Below are 25,566 nucleotides of genomic sequence, written 5' to 3' on the forward strand. Positions count from 1 at the left end.
CCGTGTATGCTGACTGACCAAGAGAAGGTTCTGAAAGTTTTCATCGTTTTTTACTTCGCCTAAATATAAGAAGAAGAAGAAGCGTCACTATCGCGATGATTATCGAGAACTGCTCGAGCTTGTTTGCATTTATTTGGGTGGAACACCCCCAAGAGCAGTTAAGTTTGCGACTTGTGGTTGCATTCAAGATGCCCGCTTCATGTCTCGGGCGCTGTATTCTTTAAAAATTTTACTATTTAAGGGACAATTCAAATTAACACGCCATGAGGAGACACCACTACGTCAATTTTGTTTATTTGTGTCAACGGTATATGTGAGAGCGTGGTTCACCGCACCGAACGCCATTGAGGCTCCGTACCATGACCTTCAATTTTTGAAACAACTTTATGACTATGCGAGTGTCAATAAAAAAATTTCGGACGTAGCCGTGAAAAAGTTTTGTGGCCATCTATGGTATCTGACACCTGAGTGGTCCGTGGAGGCCCTACTAGATGATGCTGTTCCTCTGGAATATAGACGCAAAATGGCTGCAGTCCTACGTTCTGAAATGGCTGATGGTCATAGCTCCCTCTCTATTGGGTACAAACCTTTGTCCCTAAATCAAGAAGACGTAGTTCATTTCCTACGTAAAGGCATCAGCGACTTTATTTCGCCTAAGTTTTCGCCTAAGTCTCTAGAAACTTTCCGGAGATTTGACTTGTCCTATGACTTTTTAAATTTAAACCCAGTGGACTGGAATGATTGTAAGGACTTTCAGGAAGCCCGAGATTTTTTCCGGAAGTTTCCAGTTACAAATGATGCCGCTGAAGGAGCTGTGAGCTTCACGGAACAATATTTAGGCGAAGTAAAAAACGAAGAAAACTTTCAGCACCTTCTCTTGGTCAGTCAGCATACACGGAGAGCTATGCCCATGAAAACATTGACCAAAAATTCATTTTCAACCAACCTTTTTTCTGTTTAAACATTGTATTATATAAATAAATTGTGTGATTATATTCTGTTATTGTGATACTTATCTATTGTAAGCAGTTTTTCACTCAAAACGACAAAAATACTAAATATTTTCAAATTTTACAGAATATCCTAACTTTGAGCCTCTTGAGGCAGGGTTTAGAATAATCCGATGAGGCTAATATTTTACACACTTACTTAGAACATGAAAAGGAATAAAGTTAGAGGGCGTCCTAACATTATATCGCACCTTCCTCTTTTAAGGGACACCCACACGGCGGCCCTGGTGACAGCTATACATAGAAGAGGTTCTGTACTCTTTGCAGCGCTCCGAACACGGTGCATTATACAGGTGTGCCGACTTAGCATCTCTGTAATGCTGAAATTTGGAGGCAGATGAGTCGTAATTCTCTGGCCGCCGCCAGACGGCGCATGGTTCCAGGTACCGTTAATGTGCGAATGAGTTTGTATGTATTCAGTAGCGCGTCTGAATACACACACAATCTCATTCGCACACGTACAGTACCTGGGACCATGCGCCGTCTGGCGGCGGCCAGAGAATTACGACTCATCTGCCTCAGTTTTTTGAGGGTAGTCGGCACACCTGTATAATGCACCGTGGCTCCGAACGTATACATAGAAGGATAGCGATGGAAAACAAAAGGAGTGAGGTTCGAGGCGTTCGGTAAACATTAAAGGATTCGTGCGAGCTCAGTCCTGTAAATTCAAAAATCGAAATTCCTTATTTTTTCGATAATGGATCTTTAACCATTGTATTCTTCTCGTTTGCTGATTGAGATAATCGCAAGAACGCGCTGATAACCAGATAATCCACGGGTACCGCAACGATTTCTCAGTTTCTTCTATTTCTTGCTTGTTAACTTCCCGATTTTATAGGGAAGTTATTGTAATGACCCCGAAAATCGAAAATCGATTTTTTAGCAGATCTTCACGTTTCATGGTCATTGCAGTCATTTTAGACTATTTTCAACAAAATGTTCGTGTGTGTGTGTGTGTGTGTGTGTGTGTGTGTGCGTATGGCCGTTTCTATGTAATCAAATTTTTCGTTAACGTTTTCAGAAAAAGTAACAACGCGATCAGGATGATGAATGATGCAATCTATGTGCCCCGCTATAACTTAGAGCTGATTAGATTTTGGTCCATTTTGGTCAAGTAGTTTTTTAGTTTTTTTAGTTTTTCGAAAGAAGTTCATTCAACAATGCAATTTATACGAGAGAACGGAAAGTTTCCACCGAATTTTTTTAAAATTAAAAAAAAAATTTTTTTAAAATTTTTTTTGTACCTTACGATGATGTTTCTGCTTACAATAATCGAAAATTATCCCAATGCAAGACTGAGTTAATCATCTCTACTCCCCAGAATACATTTTCAAAGAATATCGATGAAAGTACAAAAAAAAATTTATATTACAATCTTTAAAAAAACAATCAGTTCAAAACGAATTATTAACTGAGATTAAATTGAAAATTAATATAAACTATATGATAATTATTAATAACATTGATGTTGAAAACGGATTGGTTAATGGAGCACACACACATGCGGAATATTAAAATTTATTACTTTTCAAGGAAATACTAAAATTCCGTCTATATTGTGGTTAGATTTTCAATTGGCCAGAGTAGGAGTGAAAGTAAGAACTCGTTATCGTGATTATATGAAAAATGCAAATATTGATCAAAATTTGACATCAATCATAAAAATATCGAATCAAGTAAATAAGTCGAGTGAGGAAAAATATCAAATCACACGTAGTCAATTTCCAGTGGTTCCTGCTGAAGCGATTACGATTCATAGAAGTCAGGGACAAACATACGAGAAAGTATGTTTGGATTTTAAAAAATCAGAAAGGCGAACTTTACAAATTTTGTATGTAGCACTGAGCAGAGTTTCAAAATTGAGCGCGGTTTATATATTTTGGGACAATTTAAATTAACAGTATCGAAGAAAACCAAGATCAATACTGCAAACCCGGATAATGAGGAGTTGTATCGTTTGCGAAAAACTAATTAAGACAATTTATTTTGCAACATTAGTATGCTATAACAAGGAACCAAGCAAGCAACGAGCATACGATGTTGGTTTAATGCGACGCCATATAGCAAACATTTTGATAAGTAGAAAACTATTGAATTTCCCTTAAAACGTATAATCTTCTTAAAACGTACACTTAATAATGATAATAATATACTGCAACTAACGAATCGGGAAGTTCTTTGTGTGGCTCGTGGAGAGTCACACACCAAATTTAAAAAAAACATTAATAGCTATAGGTACTACTAGCCATGCGTACCACTAACCCTTTCGCAAGAGCAGTCTTATCCGCGAGTGAGCGAAGCGAGCGAGCAACAATAACCCTCTAGTTTCCTTCTTTTTCGTTTGCCTTCTGCCGGCCTGGACCGTCGCCAATCCTGTCGAACCGCTCGGAAAAGTTTTCAGCTGCCGCGCGGAAGCTTTCCGCTTGGAAGTGGAAATTTCGGAGAACACAATCTTCAACGACCGTGTGGTTTCGGCGTTATGTACTCCACAATAATCGCGCAGTTGCGTTAACGATGATCGATGATCTGTATTATCATTATCGTGCTGACAGATCCGCCGGACACGTGACGGTTTATCTACGATAGCTGGCTCTCGGTCATCCCGTGTTTGTTGTTCGATGGTCTTCGATGTACTGTTACCTCATAGTATAAATATTGTGTAATGACGGAGGTTGATGGAGGCTACGTCGGCGTTGTTTAGGAATTGTTAATGAGGATCTGGTGGGTGGGATTGATTTGTGACAGGTGGTCATGACAGGTGAGATGGACACGGTGGATTTTGTGTTTTTGGAACAAGTTGGGCGATTCATTCTTTGCGAGCAATTAACTCGGAATGTTTACGGGATGATATATGTATTATATATTCTATTGTTACAACCGATCGTTTTGTGAGCGTCTTTAGCTGGATGATGTGTAGTTCGTTGTCATCAGCTACGTTATTTTTGAAAGCCATCGAGTTCTTAGTTCTTCTTAATCAATCACATTACAATATGCTTTGCGTCAAATACAATTAATATTGGGTATGGGAATAAGTTTCCGCCCTTTTTTGTTGAAAAGAAGCTCTTTATTCAGAAATTTAAATGGAAAGTAAATTCATTCAAAGTATGCTCTATCGGCATCTACAACCTTCTTCCACCGTTCAGATAATAAACGAATTCCTCAAAGGAAAAAATCTGGTTGTTTCGATGCAAGCCATTCATCGAGCCAATTTCGGATACTTTCACAGGAAGTGAACTGCTCTCCAGATATGGCCGGCTGCATGAACCGGAGCAATGTCCGGCGAATATGGCGGGTGGGGCAAAATTTTCGACTTCACTCCTTCCAAGCATTTCTTGACGGGTTTTGCGACATGTGGCCTAGCGTTGTCATGTAACAGAATCGGCTTATCGTGCATGTTGTACCATTTCAGTCGTTTTTCTTGTAATGCTCACTTCGAACGTAATAGTTGTAGTTCTTTAAGTGTTTGACGTGGATTTTCATCAAGTAATGCTCGCAAATCTGTATCTTTGAATTTTTTGGCGCACCATCGCGATCTTTGTCCCTTACGTCGAAATCATGGTTTTTAAACCGCCAAAACCATTTTTTACAACTTGTATTTGATGGAGCATCGCCCCGTAAATATCCACGAGCAAACGATGCGTTTTCGTGGCACCTTTCTTTAAAACAAAATAATGCAACACAACTTCCCGCAAATGCTGCTTACTTGGAACAAAAGTCGACATTTTTCACGCGAAAAATTGACTGCTGTTCACGCTCGAAACAATTGTCACTAACTACGTTTTGAAGCTTAGACATAGACTGACATAGACCTTTCAAAAACATGTACTACGTTCCATCAAATACGCGATTGGTACTCAAGTACAACGACATCTCCAAAAGGGCGAAAACTTATTCCCATACTCAATATTTTATTGTTGCCAGCAAAATTTGATTTTTTTTCTTATGTGTTGAGCAGTCAATTCTTCCTAATCAGTCATATTAGCTGCTATATTTTTTAAAGACGTTGAGTAGTCAGTTTTTCCTAATCAATCATCTTAGAATGTGTTTTATATCAGTCAAAACAAGTATTTTATTGTTAGCCTGAGTCTTTTTATGATCGCAGCCAATTGGATGATGTAGTGTTCACATCAGCTGTATCATTCTCTGAAAACATTGGTCAGTTCTTCTTGATCGATCATATTCAAGTGTATAAAAATTATAATAAACACTTTATTGTTACCCCCAACTGGATGATGAACCATAAGCCAAGTATTGCCCTGCAGGGCATTGTTCCAGCTCCAAAATCCGGAAAAATAGAACCAAGTCTACAAAGCAGCCCTCTACAACCGGAAAGAGAGCTCTGCATAGTCGTCTGTCGTCACCATTTTGTCCACTCGCTAAACCGTTGCTCTCAGGGGCAATTTCGTGTATTCCCCGAGCCAAGAGCCCTCGTTTCCCATGTCTGTATCCACCTCCATGTCTTTGCCGAACTCAAAGAGTTCTCCATTGTCTCGTATAACTTTGATGTCCCGCTTCCCGAACCATTGCTCTTCAGAGCAATTCCAAAGGAACGGGAACGTTTGTCATCTACATTATACCCATATCTACGAAGAACGCAGATAAGTGTCCGTGTCGCAGAACTCCGGTAACTCCTTATTTTACCGTGTCCGATTTTAACGTCGCGCACCCTGAATCATTGCTCCCAAGAGCAATCGAAAATACTCTCGGGCCCAGGAGCGCTTGTTGTTCGCGGCTGTAGTAGATTTTGCGCGTACCCCGTCAACATTTGGAATTGCGATCTAGGTGCACGGTAGTGCACCAGCCAAGTTCTCGCACTACCTCCTTTTACACGAAACAACTTAGCCGTTTTTTAGAGGCTTATAACTCGGCACTGGAGGCAGATGGAGAGATGTAATTTCCTACACTTGTTAAATGCTATCATGTCTCAACATTGACAAAACATTAATCTTGCAACATTAGTAGGTTCCGAGATATAGGAACTCAAAAATCACTAAATTTGTCACTGACTGGCTGACTGACAAATCATCAAAACCTTTTGGCTACTTCCCATTGACCTACAAGCTTGAAATTTGGTACATAGGTCCACCATAACAAACACTCAAAGGAATAATTATCAAAGTTTGAAATTTTACACCTTAAAGGGGTTGTATTGAAAAAAAAACATTACGAAATAGGTACGTAGGATAGAACATAGCAGCATAACATAATACATAAGTATACGTTTTATTAGCTTCGAAGTCGCAACAAATACTGATGAAAAAAACAATCGCTCTATAATGTAAACAAAAGAAACTGCACCGAGCATCGTCTATAGCAGCGGGGGGCAAACGGATCCGGGCGTCGCGTCGCGTCGCGTCGCACACTGGTCCACGCGCTCGATCTAGTTGTTCAATAATATTTTAGCACTATTTGAAAGTTTAAAGGTATAGTAATTTAGGTCGTTGGATTCGTTTTGATATCAGCTACAATATTGTGAAGTCAAAAATACATATTGACTTTTAAAAATTCAAGGTGACTTTAATTATTTATGCATTAAAAATTTCTTTTTTAATTTTTTCGATTGAAATTTGTAGACTGCTGAATGTTGATTAAGTTTTGTTTAAAACATTTTTGCCTCAGATTATCGGAAGTGTCTGATAAATCAGGTTCAGGTTTTAAATAAACACAATAATCAATCATTTTTGAAGTAATGGATTTTATAAACATAATTAAAAATATTTTATTTAAAACTGTGTGAAAAACATAATATTAATTATATAAACACAAAAATATAATTTTTATTGTATAAACAACAATAACAATTGACATTATACTATATTATATTGACAAATCGTTATTGCCATTACTTTTTTCTTCAACATCTTTCAATATTAATTGTTCGACTGCATCATCAAAATGCCAGAGTTTCGGCCGCAATTCAGGCGACACATACTCTTTAAACAATAATAACTTGTGCACCGGGGCCGACTGGGATGTGATTCTGCATGATTTCATAGAGAAAAGAACGCTGATAATAATGCACTTTGATACAATGAGGGCCCATGGGGGACTCGAAAGATATCCTTCACCAAAGATTGAAAACTTTGAACATTCTATTTAGTTCATTGAGCATTGTTATCTCAATAAATTATAAACATTAACTCTTAGTACAAAAGACATACTCTAAATATAGACAAATACTATTAATTTGCAACAAAAATGGACACATAATATTCAATAGATTCACCAGGGTATCAATAAGAAAAGAGGTAATTTTTTCGGTGGCAAATAGAATTCATAAAATGTTGATTTTTAAATGCTTGTTCTGATCACAATTTTCAATAAATCTCATTAATTTCATCGTTTTCGAATGTCATGGACATTTAGGAAGCAATATACATTCAATAAACATCGATTTGGGCCAGTTGCTTTTTTACCAAATGAACAGCTAGATCGAGCGCGTGGACCAGTGTGCGTCGTCGGCAGAGTGTTAATCTTCGATTCAACAAAAATTGATGAAATCCCAACAAAAACATCCAGTAAACAGATCATCCAGTGAGATCAAACAAAATACGGCCAAGTTCGTTAGCTTGGAAATACCTCTTGCAATATTGAAAAAAGCGTTTGTAAAAATTAGTTTAAAAGAACGCTATTTAATTTGTATAGAGTTACATGGACACGTGTTGGGTAGCGGTTCGCGAGGCGCAGTTCGTCGAAATGTTCTAGTCTGTACGAGGTCTTACCAACGTTCTCGCAGACCGCGAGCCGACGCGACGCGTTATCGCCAGCTCAACGGACGATCATAAGTCACGGGGTGTCGCAATCGCAGAGAGTCACGTCGCGAAAAATCTTGAATTCATCGATGAAAACACTCGCGCGACGATCATCAGATACCGAACAATGGGTTGGAACTGCTCGAAACCGGTGGCAACCGGCTACCCCACGGTTGACGAAGCAGGGAGAGAACGTGTGGAAGAGCCGCGATTAACGCTCGCGCCGACGATTTCTCGCAAGGTGTGCGACCTCTTTTCATGATCGAGGTCGTCGGTCGAGATCGTTGTCTGAAGCAGCGTAATTCGCGATTCATGGAGCGCGACGCGCAACTATGACAAACTGTCGCGAGGAGATCATTTGATCTTGTTAATTCGAGTGTTCTCGTGGACGAGCGCCCGCTCTATCCACCTATCCTTAACGCCTTCCGTTCAAATACACGCATAATAATAGAGTATGCCACTTTGCGCATCCATTAAACTCGAGCTGCAGTGGCCTTCAATGCTCAGTGGTCTCCATGGAAACATGACAAATTGCTAAGATTACTGTCTCTCTAGACATGTGACTTTTACGAATTTTTATTTTCAAAACTAATCGACTCTTCTTTTCAACAAGTACCTTATTTAAAAGTGCATATATCGCACGACTTGCAGTGATTTTTTATTGCAAGGTCATGAAAATTGTCTCAGCAACAGCCCCTGTCCCAGAATCTGTTTCCCTGGAGGATAACTACCAACAAAAATGTGATCTTCATGAATTTTTTCTGAAGAAACTGATGAACTTTTCTTTTGACCAACTACCCTATTTGAAAGTACATACATATATCGAACGACCTGCAGTGATTTTCTAATTGGAAGGTCTTGAAAAATGTCTGAGCAACGCGCTCTCCATCAGGAGTTGTTTCTCCAAGGGCGCTGTACGGGGGGGGGGGTGACCTTTGCATTTAAATACTACATACCTTCTTGGCAGAAATCAATTTTTCCAAGATCCCTTCGTCCACTTACTAGATAATATATATTTTTTCACATAGAATTTTTTTCTCCTTGGAGAGAAGCTGTCATTTTTAAAGATTTTGCAACGAGAAAATTGCTACAAGTTGCGCAATATACGTACTCTCAAATAAGATACTCGTTTAAAAGCCATTAGTTTTTTCAGGAAAAATTCATTGTTTTCAGGATGTTAACCAGGCACGTCCGCGTCCGCTTGAAAGCATCATTAACAATGACGGAACTATGACCACATTCTCGAGCAACACGGTGACCACAATTACACCAGTTTCGAACAACTTTTCAGGTGAATTTTACTTCCATTTATAACAAGTTAACTTTCAATGAAAAACCACCATGGCCCATATACACTACAGAGCTAATTAGCATTGTCGAGAGCATCATTTTTCTCTGCAACATATATCTGATATAAACATCCTTAACACGTTCGAGAAAGATGAAAGCGAGTATCTACATCGTGATATTCAACCTGTTTCAAGCAACTTTCCAGGTTCATTTTACTTGTACTTGTAGACCTTGTGAAACTGATTAACTTTCAATTTAAGAGCTCCATGACCCATATACGACACACGGAACTGTAAAACGCGTTAACAAGCAGTCCCAAGTGCTCCATTTTTCTGTACAACGTTGTCATCTCAAGAGTCTGCGACTCCAGTCTTTTGTGTTTTCAATTTAAGTTTTACGAGGAACTTTCACTGTTCTTCAAATTTTTCTGGAGCACGAGCAGAGATCCACAGACAAATCGAATCGACGATCGCAAATAAGGAACAAGTCGAGAAACGGGAAAACTTTTAACTAAAATAAAAGATCCCAGTCCAGTAGACTCAAGAGCAACAAGACGTAAGTAGAAACTAATTCGTTACCATCAGAGTTTTACTCATTGGAAACAAATACCGTGGATCTTTTTGTAAAATCAACGCTGTCTGAAGCGACTCCACAAAACAGGAAGGTAGTGAAAATTAATTCATTATCTTCCGAGTATTACTAATTGGAAATAAATGCCGTGGATCTTTTTGTGAAATCGATACTGTCTGAAGCAACTTCACAAAACAGGAGGCAAGAAAGAATTAATTCATCACCTTCCGAGTTTCATCCGTTGGAAATAAAACAATTTGATGTACTCTGCGTTTCGAATTTCGCATACTTTAATTGAAAAGCACGTTGCACGGTGGTCCCGATCGAAAAATTAGCTGTACATACATTTGTTAAAAAATCGATTTTGTCATATCGACTTTGTTCAAATGTAAGTACATTACTTTCTAAATGTTCAACACTTTTGAAAACGATGAGATCAAATGAACTCTTGATAAATTCTGGTAAAAAATAGCGTTTAAATATGACCATTTCATAAGCACCATTTTTCACCGTGAAAATGACTCGTCTTCTTATTGATACCCTGGAGAAGTAAAAGTTGAGAATAAGAAATATTTCCACGAATATCTTGGACACTACTATAGTTTTGTACTATACTATACTATACTAGTCTTCTTCTATAAGGAACACACCTGCGAAGACAGATTTCAAATATCACCATTTGTTTGAATAATATTATATATCCAATATCATTTATTATTCACATGTTATCGCACTTTTTCGGGCATTTCCGATGCTGTGACAAGAAAATGTTTCCTACAAAAATTAATTAGAAATCATTTTCCTATAAACTTCAATGTAAAGAATTAAGAAAATTCATTTTATTATAAATGAAAAATTAGTCACCTCGATTTTTTAAGCACTAAACTTACCGAGCCTTAAAAGTAGCTGGTACATTTTCCCTTATAAAAATGACAAGATTGATTTTATTTAGACTTTGTACGACTCCTATTGTAATACGTGCACTACTCAAGATATGTATACAACCATTCCTTATGAAATCATTTTTATTATTTCAATAATTGTAAAATAAAAGATCTGGAACCGGTCATTTTGATCGGTGGTGGTAGGTTTAGTGTTAATAATGATATAGCTGACGTCAAGACGAATCCAATGACGTACTTTACTATAGCTTTAAGTCTTGAAACAATGCTAAAATCGTTATGAATAGCTAATTCCTCGATTGGGACCATTATGCGTCGCACAATGGTCCAAACGGCCGATTTAGGAGTGCAAAAGTCAAAAAACCAAACATGGAGTAACCATTTAATACTATTTCCTACATCAACAGACGTGTCTGCAGAAGTTAAAATTTACACTTTTACTTCTCAAATCAATTATTGTTAAGCGTGGCACACACACACACACACACACACACACACACACACACACACACACACACAAAACGTTGAACATATAACAGTATGAAAAATAGCATCGAAATAAAGGTTCAATCTAGGTGTTGGTCCAAATTAGACTAACTTGATCCACCTCGCAAGGGTTAATTTGACTTGATTGACGAACTTACCATATTGTAGACCAGGCCTGGCCAACCCAAATGGTTTCACGGGCCACTTTGATGACGCGTAACGTTACAGCGGGCCGCACTTTAGATAAGCATGCTTTTAAAAAATGTAATACAAATACAAAATGAATAAAACTTCATTGTTATACTATGATTCAATATAATTAACTCTCGAGTCTTAATTAGTGAGATATTTGTTTATCCTTTCTTTCACTTAATTTTTGGAAATCTATTGTATTTATGTTCGACGTTGCACATCGTTTGATAGCTGGTTCTCTAAATTGGCATCAGTTCATGAAGCACGTGATGAACTCTTCGTAAATTTCATCTTCGAAAAAAATGTTTCACACACATATGTGGATCCAACAGCAGTTACAACTTACAACTCGTTGTGCAAAATATCTTAAGTTGGAATATCTCCCGGATGTAATATAAGTATTGTCAAAATTAAATTTTGATGTGGACGCAAAAATTTGTTTCATTTCATTGTTCCACTGTAACTCAATCATATCAAAGATATCAAATATAGAACTGGAGTTCGTAGTCGCACTTGCGCATTATAACAATGACACTTCATTTATTTAATATTTTTTGTATACATACAACAAGAAACAAAAGTTTCAATAGAAATATAAAACCGCCTGGTGGTCCGCACATTTTAACATGGCGGGCCACGCGTTAGACCAGGCCTGGTTTAGAACGTTAATATTAATTCTAATTATAATAGCCGCGTTCAGAAGCATTAGGAAGATACAAAAATAAAATTAAGCAATTTTTTCGGAAATGTTTAAATTATGTTTCTGAAGGAAGTATTAAACATTTTTTTTAAGTTTGTTGTAGGAAATACTTATGATATTCGCCCGTATTCGCGGTAATTTTTGCATGAATATGAGGAATGGAATATGTAGTTTATGCTTTTATCAAATTTATTTGTAGAAAAATGCAGATTAGCAAGATATTTTATTTTTTTTGTTACAGTTCGTTGACGAGTACCTACGTGGGACGAAGAGGTTCTAAGAAATTCATTTCTCAAGTTTGTTTTAGGAAATACTGATGATATTCGTATAGCCCGTATTCGCATTAATGTTTGCCTGAATATTAGAAATGGAATATGTAGTTTATGCTTTCATCGGTCTCAAGGGCACTTTTGCCACTTGTAGCTCCTGTTTAAAATTAATACAAAAATTTATTATAAAAGCTTCTATTAATTTTTAACATAACTTTAAAATTAAATTTATATAAAAACTTCACTCAGGTAATAATTGTTTTCTAGTTATTATAGTTAAATATAGTTAAATATAGTTTTCTTTTTATTTTTATTATTGTTTTTGTCGTAAATTTCATTTCTGGAAATTATACTTTTATAAAAATAAGAATTGTATACAAGTTTCTCTTTCCTGTCATTGTAAATTGAAACTGGCATTCTAAATTGAAATACGTTGCATCGTCTGCGCTATTGTAAGCAAGAAAAATATTTCAATAAACTTACGGAACTCTATTAGCCTTCTTTATATTTACTTAACGTGTGTAGAACACATGTAACACAGAATTATCGATTATTAGTAGCGTTTAGACTTGTGCACTCCTAAATCCGCCGCGCCGTTTGGACCACTGTGCGTCGTTCCGCTAAAAAACCGATTGTCAACGACCAGTGCCGGATTAAGCCAGCGCTGGGTCCGTAGCAAATGTTCACGAGGTCCTAGACCCTAGGCATTGTACCAGGGCCGCTTGCGTGCAAATGTAGCGCACCTTTTTAAACAGGCACAATGAGTGACCTTTTTTTTATCAAAAATATCGTTCATGTTTCGGCGCCTCTTCGATGAAGCGCCCGTGTGCGGGGCCCCCAGAAGCGCGGGACCCATAGCATTTGCTACTTCTGCTATGGGGCTTAATCCGGCCCTGTCAATGACGACTCGCATGCTCTTCGGAATTGATTGCCGCTGAACGCAACGTCCGCCGGAATTTCGCCTAATTTTCCGATCGGGATAAAAGGGCCGATACTCACCCTATGATTCACAGAATGTCAAACTCGAACGCTCCACGGCCGCGTTCCTATGGCTCTCGCAATTCGGGATCGCGATCCTCGATCAGGCGGCCTGCATCGTTCCTGGATCGGTGCACTGATCGAAACAACGGCGACGAATCTTGATTACTGGCCACCAGGACACCTCCAACGTTCTAAGCCGCGCGAACGACCATTCACCTTCCCCACGAACACAGAATCCTCGGCTGCATGAAAACCAACAAGAAACGAGAGGGTTGAAATGCATGCGAGACCTGGCAGTGGGACTAGGACTGGTTGGGATTCTTTTTTCGCAGCTACAATTGTTCGACTTTGTTTTGGGGGTTGGAATTTGGACTGGGAACTGTTGGGAGATCCATTTTGTTGGTTCTGGTTAAACGCGATCAACCTCGCCCCTGTGGTCAGATGAATAAACTCGGAGATTTTTATCCTGATCTGCTCCTCATATTTTAGACGGAGTTCGAGTAATGACAAGACAGCTCCAATTTTTCAACATACATATTTTAGTTCATTTGAAACATTCTGATCTCTCATTTGGTGTAAAGCGGAGTATATGGTGATTTTGCAACAAATGATTAATATGGTATGTTTGATACAATAAAGACCCTGCAGGTACCACCCCCACGTGTTATTAGAATATTATTATTTCTATGTATTATTCATTAGACTAGTGTTAATTGAAATATTTTCTCCTTTCTAACGAGTACTTACTTTTTCCTTTTATCTAGTATTCTGTACTGTATAAAAAGAGGAAGCAGCTTCAATATTTACATTTCAATTATTGGTAAATTGAGAGAGGTTCAAGGTCTATATTTAATGCAACCATTTACGAACACGACTAATTAGTTGACCATACAGGCACGTTTGAAACAGTACTTGATCATCTTCAATTGTTTTTCGCCGGTGTATTCAAATCATCTGAAAGTGGAGCAGTCTTTTCATTACGGCAGCCCTTTCAATTTTTAGAATAAAAAGGTCGCCGCCCATTCAACAACACAACACCTGAACGACATCGAAATCAGCATCGACATACCAACCATTTAGAATCCAAAACGATTGATCACTTTTGTTACATTCTCAAACCGGTACACTTGACTAATACTCGACTTCATATATTCAAAATAAATTTCCTTAATTCCACTTATTAATAACACAAAATTGAAACCGAATGTAAACAATCTTATTAATTTTCTGTACGTTCTGGCGGCTCGCATTCCCACCATCGAAACGAGGAAATAGAAAAGAAGATGAGCATCTTCTGTTCAAAATCTCCACCGTTGAAATATATTCTGAAACGCAACGTACCACTTTTATGAAATACAATTCAGTACAAACATTTCAGTCACAAACTCTTCAGATATATCCTATTATTATGATTTCAAACAGAGTATAAAATTAATTTGGCAGCGAGCATGTTGGGACACACATAATGCAAAACAATACTAACAGACCGACGCGATCCTGATGCCGTTCAGGCGTCGCGCTATCAAACAGCCGACGACCCCGCACGAGTCTGAATCAAGACACGCCAATTCCCCTGCGCTCATTGCTCGAACGAGCGAAGAAAGGAGCCGGGAACAACGAAAGCAAATCGGAGATCGTAAACAGAGAGAGAGAGAGAGAGAGAGAGAGAGAGAGAGAGAGAGACTGTTGCTAAGACGTTCCCAGTCTAGGAATTAGCATAACTCCGGAGCAACAGATGAGGTGGGAAAGAGCAGAGGGCGAAGGGCCCGGTGCGTTCCTCCGTGGAAACATCGTGACAGGTGTCGGAAAAGGAGAAAGGGTTAGAGGGTGGTGGCGAACGAGGGTCAAACACCGAGAAAGTTGAACGCGTGAGCAAGAGAGAGAGAGAGAGAGAGAGAGAGACCTCGAAGATTCGGTGCGGATCGCGGGCAGGTGACATCCTTTCGCAACCGGGGAGGGTGAGTCCTGGTGAACCGGATGGAGCACGAGGACCGACCGCTCGAAAACCGGAGATCAGGCCGGACTAGGGAGGAACGCGCGAACGATATCGCCGCTTCCGTTCGAATTCCTGTTCCCTGGCGAACTGAATACGAGGTCTCGGTCTCGGGCGTAGAGCGTGCGGCGCGTACCCGCGGCGCGAGCATACTGCTACTCGCGGACGTTGGAGGCGGCTGCCTTCACCCTCTTCGGTATTGATCCACGTGGCCGGCACCACACTCGCCGAGAACAGCCCCGACGGCGAACACCGATTTATCCATCTTGTTTTAATCATTTTAACTAATTCCCCTGGCAAAGACACACACCGGAAACCGACAAGTTAAATGGACCGAACGGTGCCTTTGTATTGTATTTCACACTGTTACCTCTGGCTTTTACCGACTATCTAAACGACTTATTCCTGATTTCTCTTCTGTTGGAATTGTTGAAGGAACACACGCGCTGCCATGAGAAGTTTTCTAGCAAACTTTGCTTTATTTATTTGAATAGAAAGCTAGCTAGACTGAATTGTACTCTGACGCTTTTGCAGGAGTCTGTAATAGCTAATTTCGAATGTGAATTTGCACATGTGTAAACGATGTCTTGTATTAGGTCGTTGCATATGAAATGACGGATTTCAAAATGTAAATTTTATCAAGTGTTTTATTCAAGAAATGCTATATTGTTATCTACAGGTTTCTTATACATATTATATTGTATATCATTTGAAAGTAGAGAGCTAGCTTCAGCTGAATTGAACATTTCATATGCAACGAGGAAAACGTGGAATAGTTTTCGGATGAAATACCGAAAACTGAGACATTCCCACAAGCAAACACTATTTCGGAATATTATTTTATTTATTGGGGTGTGTTGGCGTTTCCGAGAGGGAAGCTGTAAAGTTCAGATTGTTTCAATTCCAACAGGGGGTTGAAGGCTGAAGGGAGAGAGATTCTAGGGTTGAATATAGGTCGTTGACCCATTTACGATCGCGAAAACAACCCCTGTTACATTCCCGGAGCATTATGTTTCTCTGTTATGTATTCGGAGGGTATGTAATATTAAAACAATTCTCATGTAATGGCGAACTTTTTGTTAGCAAAGTAAATTAGGGAACGCTGTGTCTAAAAATTGTAAAAAGATGTAAGAGAATAAATTACAGATGTTGTACATATATCTTGAGATTTACAATTCGCTTTATGTTGAAACTTTCCTTTACTAACAAGGAAAAGTGCCCCAAGTGTCCGACTTCGATTTTGATAATTTTTTTGTGAGACGATGGTATATGGATCCCTAATTATGTATGAAAAATATTAGATGTAGTTACTTAATAGTTTTAAAGATATAAACAATTAAAGTTTCACATCTGTGAATGATGCAACCTGCTTACACGGCTAATGGAACTTTGAAAACTTTAATTGTTTATATCTTTAAAACTATTGAGTAACTGCACCTAATATTTTGCATACATAATTAGGGATCCATGTACCATCATATCACAAGAAATTATCAAAATCGAAGTCGCACACTTGGGGCCCTTCCCTTGTAAGTATCAGGTAGTATTGTAAGCTGAAAAAGCGTAGATTGAAATAATCATATATTAATATAATTTAATTCACATGGAATTCTTATACAATTTTTATGTATAGTACGATTGATTTACTTACCGTTTTTGTAATAATTCGCAATGTAAATCCCGCTAGAAATAATTTGCTTTTTAAAATCCGAAAGTGGCGCCATTCCACGTAGTGGCAAAACGCTCAAATTGGTGAACAAAAATTACCGACGAACAAAATAAAATCGAAATTGGTGCTGCCACTTAGCGGTAGAACCTGGAACCTTGAAATAAAAATATTTAAACCATCGACCAAATACTGTTAAAGACTATCAGCCTTATGGGAGATCGTGTCACTCAAATAATTCGGTGTTTTCTTACGCTATCTAGAATATATTGTGGCTGGAATAAGAAACAGAACCACTGAGGAGATACTCGTCGGTAAGAAGGGGAATGAAGGCATGGAATGTTACATTCTCCGACGAACGTATGCACAAACTAATATCAAGGACAAAAAATTCTTAGAGATATTGTACGTAAAATTTAGAAAAATCGAGAACTCCTACTTCAAATTTTATCAATTTGTAATTTGAAAATAATTCACAAACGAGCAGCATTATATCCTTACACTTTTTTTATACATAAATGTACCAAGAATTGATCTGTGGGAACAGAAATTTGTTGAAAGACAGAGTAATGTTTATTTTTAACATACTATTCCGAATAATAAAGAGCTTAATAATATAATTAATATAAGTGCATATAAGTACATAGCACTTTATGCATAGAACTGAAGGGATATTTTCAACCGTTAAAGAGTTTCTTCAGTACTTTTCTCGCTTTCGTCACTACCTTCCACAGGTTTTTCAATCCAAATAGTGTCAAAAGGCTTAGTTTGTTTCAAGACCACATGTTTCTTCGCGTGAAAATCTAAAAATTTACAGAAAGCAGGAACAGTTAATCGAAGGAAAATAGAATTTTAAAATATCTAAATATTATAGAAACAACATATTCTGAAAATTACAACAAAATGTGTTTTCGACGTTCAAGTTAATAAAACAATTTTTACCTAATAAGCATCGAAACGCGCGTACAGCATCAAGCTTAGTATTAGTATCTGGAGGAATTATTTCGTGAAATTTGGCATGTGTTTTCTCGCCCCAATGGTCTTGTAATAATCTGCCTAGTTCTGTTTCAGTTGTGGGTTGTAATTGATGATAAACAGGTCTGTAATTGAAATAAAGTAAAAGATATCCTACAGAAAAGAATCAATGAGAGAAATACAAAATCTATAATTAGAGAGAATAGAAACTGATCTAAAAGGACTGGTTCTGGATGTATTATTATCTCTTTTTGGTGATTTCTGTGACAGTTCAGTAGTTTCTCTGAGAAAATTAATCAAGTGTCCATCAGTTCAGAATAAAATTTAGAGCAACAATATAGTATACTTATACAGGGTGAGGCGCCAGAAACAGGCCACCTGAATAACTCGGCTGCTATTGGTGTTAGGAAGAAATGCATCAGATGGAACTTGCTTAGTTTCGAGGGGGCATTAATCAGATGTTACATAGTAGCTTTTTTGTAGGTGGACCCGTAAAGGACATATGAAGGTCAACTTCATCTTTTAAAATGGAATGAGGTATTTTTTAATATATCAATCGATACAGTTGGACATTCGTTATAAACAAGTACTAGCCTATGTATGTCGAAAAGTTAATAGTTCAGGAGATATTTCAATTTAAATAACTCTAAAATAACATTACTGTCGTACTAAGACGTTACACAAGTAAGTAAACGCTAACATCTGTTACGGATGACGAATAGGTGTTCAATATCATCTCTGGCAGGAACCGTCCTAGATAAACGAACAGAGCTACCCTAGATAAATCTACATAACTGTTTAGGTTAGTTTAGGGCCCAAACGTACGCACGACCAACTGGTCGTTGACAAAATACGAATGTTCACTTGAAGGGTACTGATAAGTACCACCCGTCATTGCAGGGCTATACATATAAGCCCTTACATTTCTACTGTCGTGGGCTAGTACTGTCGTAATCACGAATAGTGTCGCGTCGTGCTGCATCTCGGAAGTCAACTACCAGTGAGATCGGACGTTCGTTCCTTTTGAATCAAAGTTTGACCGTACAGATTCCGCGCGTTCGGTGTAAAATCTGTTAGATAGTGATAAGGTTGCTCCGAGTCCCCCGCATTGCCAGTGCGTCAACACCGTGCATCTTAGCTTAGGTAATATCACATTTCAATTTCTTTATATTCTAAATTCAGTCCATTCGCGACACAAACACACTTGTAATACGAAATTCTATAGTAAGAATATATTTGTCTTCTTTGATAATTAACTCAAATTCATTAAACCCATAATTATCGTCCAATATCCTAACCAAGTAATTGAACGTCCCCACATGATACAATCTTACCGCTCGGATTGTATCAATTAAATTATACTAGTTACGAGGCTTACTAATTATCCTAGCAATTCCCTGATTAAGCATCAGGTTCTTTCGCGACATTCTGCAATTGTCCAAACAGAGATTTATCCAACCTAGCGGCTCTCCAGTTTTGCATTGGGTTCGTCCGCATCCTAACAGCTCCCTGATTTCGCATCAGGTTCGTCTGTGCTATTATACAACCTCCTAGCAGCTCCCCGGTTTTGCATCGGGTTCGTCTGCGTTTGACTCCATTCCTAGAGGCTCCCTGACTTCGCGTCAGGTTCTTCCTCGCTGTCAATAATCCTAGCGGCTCCCCAATTTCGCATTGGGTTCGTCCGCGTTCCTTGACTAACAAATTTGTATCATATCCCTAGGGTAATAACCCTTCGCCGGCCACTCGTGCTGCTCGCGGCCCCGGCTCGTAACACATCAATTTCAATATCAACTCTTCAACTTCATTTTCAACTTCAATTTTTCAATTTCAATATCAACTCTTCAACTTCATTTTCAATTTCAACTTCAATTTTTCAATTTCAATATCAACCCTTCAACTTCAATTTCAATATCAACCCTTCAACTTCAATTTCAATTTCAACTCTTCAATTTCAATTTTTCAATTACAACGTCAATTTTTCAATTTCAACGTCAATTTTTCAATTTCAACGTCAATTTTTCAATTTCAATTTCAATTCGTTAATTTCAAATCTTCAATTTCATTTTCAACGTCAATTTTTCAATTCCAATTTCAACTGTTCAATTTACACTATCAATTAAACGCTAACGTCTTAGTACGACAGTAATGGTGTTTTAGAGTTATTTAAATTGCAATATCTTCTGAACTATTAAATCTTCGACATACATAGGTTAGTACTTTTTTATAACGAATGTCCAACTGCATCGATTGATGTATTAAAAAATACGTCATTCCATTTAAAAAAATGAAATTGACCTTCATATGTGTCCACCTACAAAAAAAGCTACTAACATCTGATTAATGCCCCCTCGAAACCAAGCAATTTCTATCTGATGCATTTCGTGCTAACACCAATAGCAGCTGAGTTATTCAAGTGGCCTGTTTCTGGCGCCTCACCCTATAAGGCAGGCATGCACAGGTGGACGATTTGGGAGCAGGAGCAATCGACCCTGCTCCTGAGCAGGGGTCGGAGCAGTGACCTTGCTTGGACGTATGGAAGGGGATCCCACCAATCGTAAACGGAGCACGAGAGAAGACGAGAAGAAGAGCGTATGAGAGTGGGGGCGGCGTCTACGTTGTTGTAGTCTGACCATTCCGGCGCGCTCTGCACTTCCCCACGCCCCTCCCACTCGTCTTCTCTCGTGCTTTGTTTACAAGTCACGCTTAGTGGGTTCCCCTTCCATACGTCCGATCTGCTCTGAGAGCATACGGGGAGCAACTTGGGAGCACGGGAGCTGCTCTGAGAGCAAAGAGCTGTGCATGCCTGCTATAAGGGGTAACATATTCAAATTCTTTCTACCCGATGTTCTCTTCGAACTCAGCAATTTCTGGTAGAGCTGGCAAAGTTTCGCCGATTTCTTCCCTTGAGGTTTCTATTTGTGCTTCAGGCAATTTCGATAGTAAGTCTTCATGTAAAGGAATTGTATCTGCCGTCGCTAAATTATTGTTTATTTCGGTAGTAGGTGCAATTTGACTAGATATATCAAATGTTCTTTCGTGTGCAACGCTTGTCGCTTCTGCTCGCACTGTGTCATCGTCTGTATAATTCAGATAGAAAGGTTCTTGAAAGCAATTACATATCTAGCTATACAGCAGCATAAAAAGGAGAATATTACGGCGTAAAGCAGGTATAGGTGAATCAATATCTACGTCTGTAAATTCATTATTTGTTACAGGTCGAGTGATCATGTGTCGAGAGAATAACTTAGCCAACGGTTTCCCCAATACTCCGTGTAAAATCTTCGAATAAGGTTGTCGGAAATAATATTTCACAGAATGAAAGTGTCTATTATGTAAACCACGACTCTACAAAATGGATGTATGTTAACTGATAATGTTTTCGCATAACAATAACAATAAATAGTCATAATAATAATCATCGTAATTAGAGGTCTTTGCACTAATTTAAGAAATTATTTATCATCTTCCGATATAAATCTGCATTAATTTATCATCCGAAGTTTTATGTTCGTTTACAATATTTAGCTTTTAAATGCTTACCTTAGTATGCGCATGAACATTTGTAATCCATCTTTGCATCTCAATACTAGATAATAAAATTTTCTTATCAACAATTTTTATTCCTCCTCTTCGCGATTCAAGTATCAATTCTTCCCCCTCAATAACCTGAACTTGTGGAATTGGAACTTCTGTTAGAGCAACAGGTCCTTGGACTGAAATTTCTGCAGGTTCCGCTACAGATTCTGGCACAATTGGCTCTTTCAGTTGTGATGCAGGCTCTTCAGCATGTGCTAATAACGCCATGTCTACAGAAGATGGTGTCTGAGCGCATCGTATTTCTTCTGTGCTTATCTGTATAATAGGGAAGTAGGAATAAGTAAATGTGTAATTGTAGATGTAACTATGTGCCGCTTTATGTGTCGCTAATTGTTGAAATTACATGCATATATACATATAATAAAACAAGATAATTTTGTTCAGCTTGAAGATACTTTTAATATAAATTATTCCTTCAAATAAAAATTTGGCACATTTTATGATTTATTTATCTATCCAAAGTTTCCAATAATTTCCACCGATACACATACCTTTCTTCTTTTCGTAGGAGTTTCGAGAAGTGACATCGTAGTTCCCTTCGTGGACTTTACAGGTATTTTGAAAAGGATATCTAAAGAAGTTCACCGATAAAATTAATCAATTATAAATATAAATACGTGTGTATATGTATTTATACATACACTCCTCAAAAGAATTAAGGGATCACTTGTGCGAACTCGCAAAATCGATTTCTTGCAAAACCAGAGGTCGCAGACAAATTTTGAGACCAGATTTGAAATCAGCGTGAAAAAATCTACGGGAAATGAAGTACAGCATGTTGAAAAAAAATTTTCTCCGCGCGTGGTACTGGAGAAACCACATTTTCTTGAAATTCTACATGTTTAACAAATTTTCTCAACGTTAAAAAACGTTCGTACCATAATCTCCCCATTTTTCCCATATTCTGCAAAGTTTCGGCTTCAATGTTAAAAAAATTTCATCGCTCTACCTCATTTCTATCGAAAGTTCTTTGATTTTGAATCGAGTTTGGTCCAAATTTTTCAGAGATGTCAGGCAGCCGCTGTAATTTCTGCGAAGCACTAACTTCAAACACAGTTGCCATAGGTAACAAATTGTCGCAGTGAGTTCATGGGGTACTCAATCGAATCGGCCGAATCTCTGCTTCAATCTGACGTTCGGATCATGGTATTACGACCATTTCTCGCAAGGATATAGCGAGTTAAAGGAAAAATGGAAATCGTGCATTTTTAAGCATATTTTCAGAAACACCTGGTATATCGAAATGTTAATGAAATTGAAAAAACAAAAAGAGTGCCTTGAAGAGAAAGAAACGCTCTTTCTATTGCTTTTTCGCACAAGATTCTACGATAATTTTTTCGCTTTTAGGAGCCACTTAAAGTTAAAAAGCCCATGTTTACTTCAATGTTGAATAACTCGAATAAAAAAAATCGCACAATATTCAGCAATCACACAATTTACACAGGAAAGATAGCACTTCCAAATCATATTAACGCGATTTATCAAAAAAATTTGTTGCTCTCCGTGTGATGTTCCAAAGTTGCACCAAATTTTTGTTAACCGTCAATGTTGTCATCATCTCGCTATAACTTTGTAAAAAACCAATATAGCAACAATTTGAAACAGAGCATCTGAAACTAGAGGTTTTAGGCTTTCAAACCATTCTTTAACGATATCGATACAGTGAGATAAGTTATCGATAAGTGATCCCTTAATTCTTTTGAGGAGTGTATTTTGAATCGTCGTTTAAAGAATATTATGATGTAATGACCTTGGTTATCTATGCTTAGCGTTTCCGTTCTAGTTTGAATTGTTTCAACGTCACGATTATTCAGATCTATGGAAGATACTTGTACAGTTTCTCCAATAATTTCCTGCGGTCCATCGCAAAGAAATGTCCGTATTTCGTTTCTAGGTAATACAGAGAACATAAAGAGAGAAAAAATTAATCAGACAAATTTCTTTAAACATTAATCAGAACGAAGTAGATAATTAGTACATAATTAGTATATATATTAGTATAGATAAGTAGTGGTTTAAAGTAATAAGAAAGAGACACATTGAATATTTTCACACATCCCGAAGGTTTTTTACATACAAACACATACACATATAATATTTATAATTTATCAAAGCATATTCATTCTCTCTTTCTTATACTTTTCAACAGAAAATGCAAAACTTAAATTTTGTTAATTGGAGTTCAATATTTGCAAGGTGGAAATGTGGAGAACTAACAGCAATTGTTCTTCTGCTTGGGGTGAGAGGAAACGGTCCATTTCATCATTGGTTAGTGCACCAAAATTCAATTCATCTTGCACCTATACGTATAACAGAATTATTAAGAATTTAAATGATTGCAAACCAAGCTATATAATGTGAATTAAATAATTATAATTACTATATTCCCAAGTACGAAATGGTCGTCTGTGATTAAATGTAAGTCTGGCGCTGCTATTCTTTCGTTCAATATTTCATTCAAATTTTCTGGAATTTCTGGTTCTGGTAACGCCAATGCTGCATCAAACTCCTGTTTCTCGCTAAAAAATGATATTTACTATAATAGCTTCTGCGAATGCAAGAAGTAGAAATTCAATGTCCTGAATTTAATGAAAAATGACTTTTGTCTATACGTTACTATACTATGCAAAGCTTGTAAAATGTCGTTGTATACAGGGTTTGTCCGGAAATTTAAATTTCTTCAAAGGAAGATCCTTGGGCGTCGACACATTTTTTCCAGCTCGATTTCCATGCTTCGTATGCTCCCTGGAAAGCGTTTTTTGGAACCTCTCGTAGCACCCTCGTCACAGCCTCTTTGACGCGTTCCACGCTTTCAAAATGGCTTCCTTTTAGCACATTTTTAATTTTTTGAAATAAGATGAAGTCGGCGGGAGACAAGTCAGGACTGTACGGGGGTTAAGGAAGTGTTGTGATCCAACTAAGAAGTATCGTTTACTGTTTTCCCCGTAATCTACGGAAAAGTTTTGGTTGGAAGTGCTCGACGAGGCTGCGACGAGGGTACTACGAGAGGCTACAGATAACGCCTTCCAGGGAGTATAAGAAGCATGGAAATCGCGCTGGAAAAAATGTGTCGACGCTCAAGGATCCTACTTTGAAGAATTTTAGAGGTTTGTACTCGCACATATGTTCAATAGATTTAAAAAAAAAATGTGGTCGCATTACTTTCTGGACAGACCCTGTAAATCATTGCAATATATTTGAGAATGTGCGCCTTCTCGTATTATTATTACCTGCTCCACTCGGTATGCAATATCCAACTTGTTGCAAATAGATTATCTATAATGAAAAAAGGATTTACTGATTATCATGTGGAAATGCATAACAAATAAAAGTTACAAATATTATCGCTAAAATATCGAAATTTCTATTCTGCAACAATCATTTCTGTAACGATGACATTTGTGGAAAATAACATTGATGACATTTCATGATTCTATATAATATACAGGGTGTTCGGTAACTGGTGGTATAAGCGAAAAGGGGGTGATACTACATGAAAAAATAATTCGAAGAAAAGGAACAACATTTTTTCGTTTGGCAACTCGTTCTCGAGAAAATCGAGCAGTGCCGTAACGAGGGCGTGGCGAAAGAGGCGCCCACCACGGGCGCAACTGGGTTTGGGGCGCAAAACAAAAAATACCAACCCGGTTGAGAGTCGCTTAGACGCTTTTCAAATCTTGCAAAAAAATTATTAACTCTCATTACAAAACACGTATCCAAATCTAGACATAGAGTTAAGGATTTTCATAACAATGCCTGTAACAACAGCTTCCTGCAAACGTTCGTTTAGCAAACAAAACTTGTAAAATCGTACCTTCGTACTTCTATTGGACAAGAGCGATTGACAAACATGTCTATAATATCAATTGAAAAAGATGTTGCCAAAACATTAAATCATGACGATATAATAGATGTGTTTGCAAATGAAAAAACGAGAAAAATTGCTTCATAAAATATGCTGAACTGTTTTATGTTTTTATTATATTATTTTAACATACACCTATGTTTTGTAATTCTTTTATTTTGTCGTCATTGAATATGAATAAAAATTTGTTCTTATTTAGGTTATAGATTATTTATTCATACAAGAGAGAGAGAGAGTACCTTGACAAATACATTATTGTATATACAGGCAACTCATTTTGATGAGGTTAATAGTACATATTTAATATATTGCATTCAG

At 37.7% G+C, this 25,566-nt stretch overlaps 2 protein-coding genes across 3 annotated transcripts in view; both read right to left on the minus strand.

Moving 5' to 3' along the window:
• The window catches only part of Ndae1 (Na[+]-driven anion exchanger 1), a 124,681-nt gene extending 109,377 nt beyond the window's left edge, over window positions 1–15,304 (minus strand). For both annotated transcript variants that reach the window (XM_076424366.1, XM_076424360.1), the window contains exons 1-2: window positions 15,056–15,304; window positions 13,171–13,394 (exon numbers count right to left, since the gene is read on the minus strand). The gene's annotated coding sequence lies outside the window, so the exon portion shown is untranslated. The remainder of the gene's footprint in view (window positions 1–13,170; window positions 13,395–15,055) is intronic.
• Window positions 15,305–20,118: 4,814 nt separating this feature from the next.
• On the minus strand, window positions 20,119–24,758 carry LOC143208853 (uncharacterized). The gene is made up of 7 exons (XM_076423716.1): window positions 24,614–24,758; window positions 23,764–23,902; window positions 23,601–23,683; window positions 23,134–23,273; window positions 21,875–21,954; window positions 21,327–21,638; window positions 20,119–20,863 (listed from the first exon to the last, which is right to left on the minus strand). The coding sequence occupies exons 3-7, from the start codon at window positions 23,639–23,641 to the stop codon at window positions 20,774–20,776; spliced, it is 663 nt and encodes a 220-aa protein (XP_076279831.1). The 5' UTR covers window positions 23,642–23,683; window positions 23,764–23,902; window positions 24,614–24,758; the 3' UTR covers window positions 20,119–20,773.
• Window positions 24,759–25,566: the final 808 nt, after the last annotated feature.

Source organism: Lasioglossum baleicum, chromosome 5 (assembly GCF_051020765.1).
Source record: "Lasioglossum baleicum chromosome 5, iyLasBale1, whole genome shotgun sequence".
Lineage (NCBI taxonomy): Eukaryota > Metazoa > Arthropoda > Insecta > Hymenoptera > Halictidae > Lasioglossum > Lasioglossum baleicum.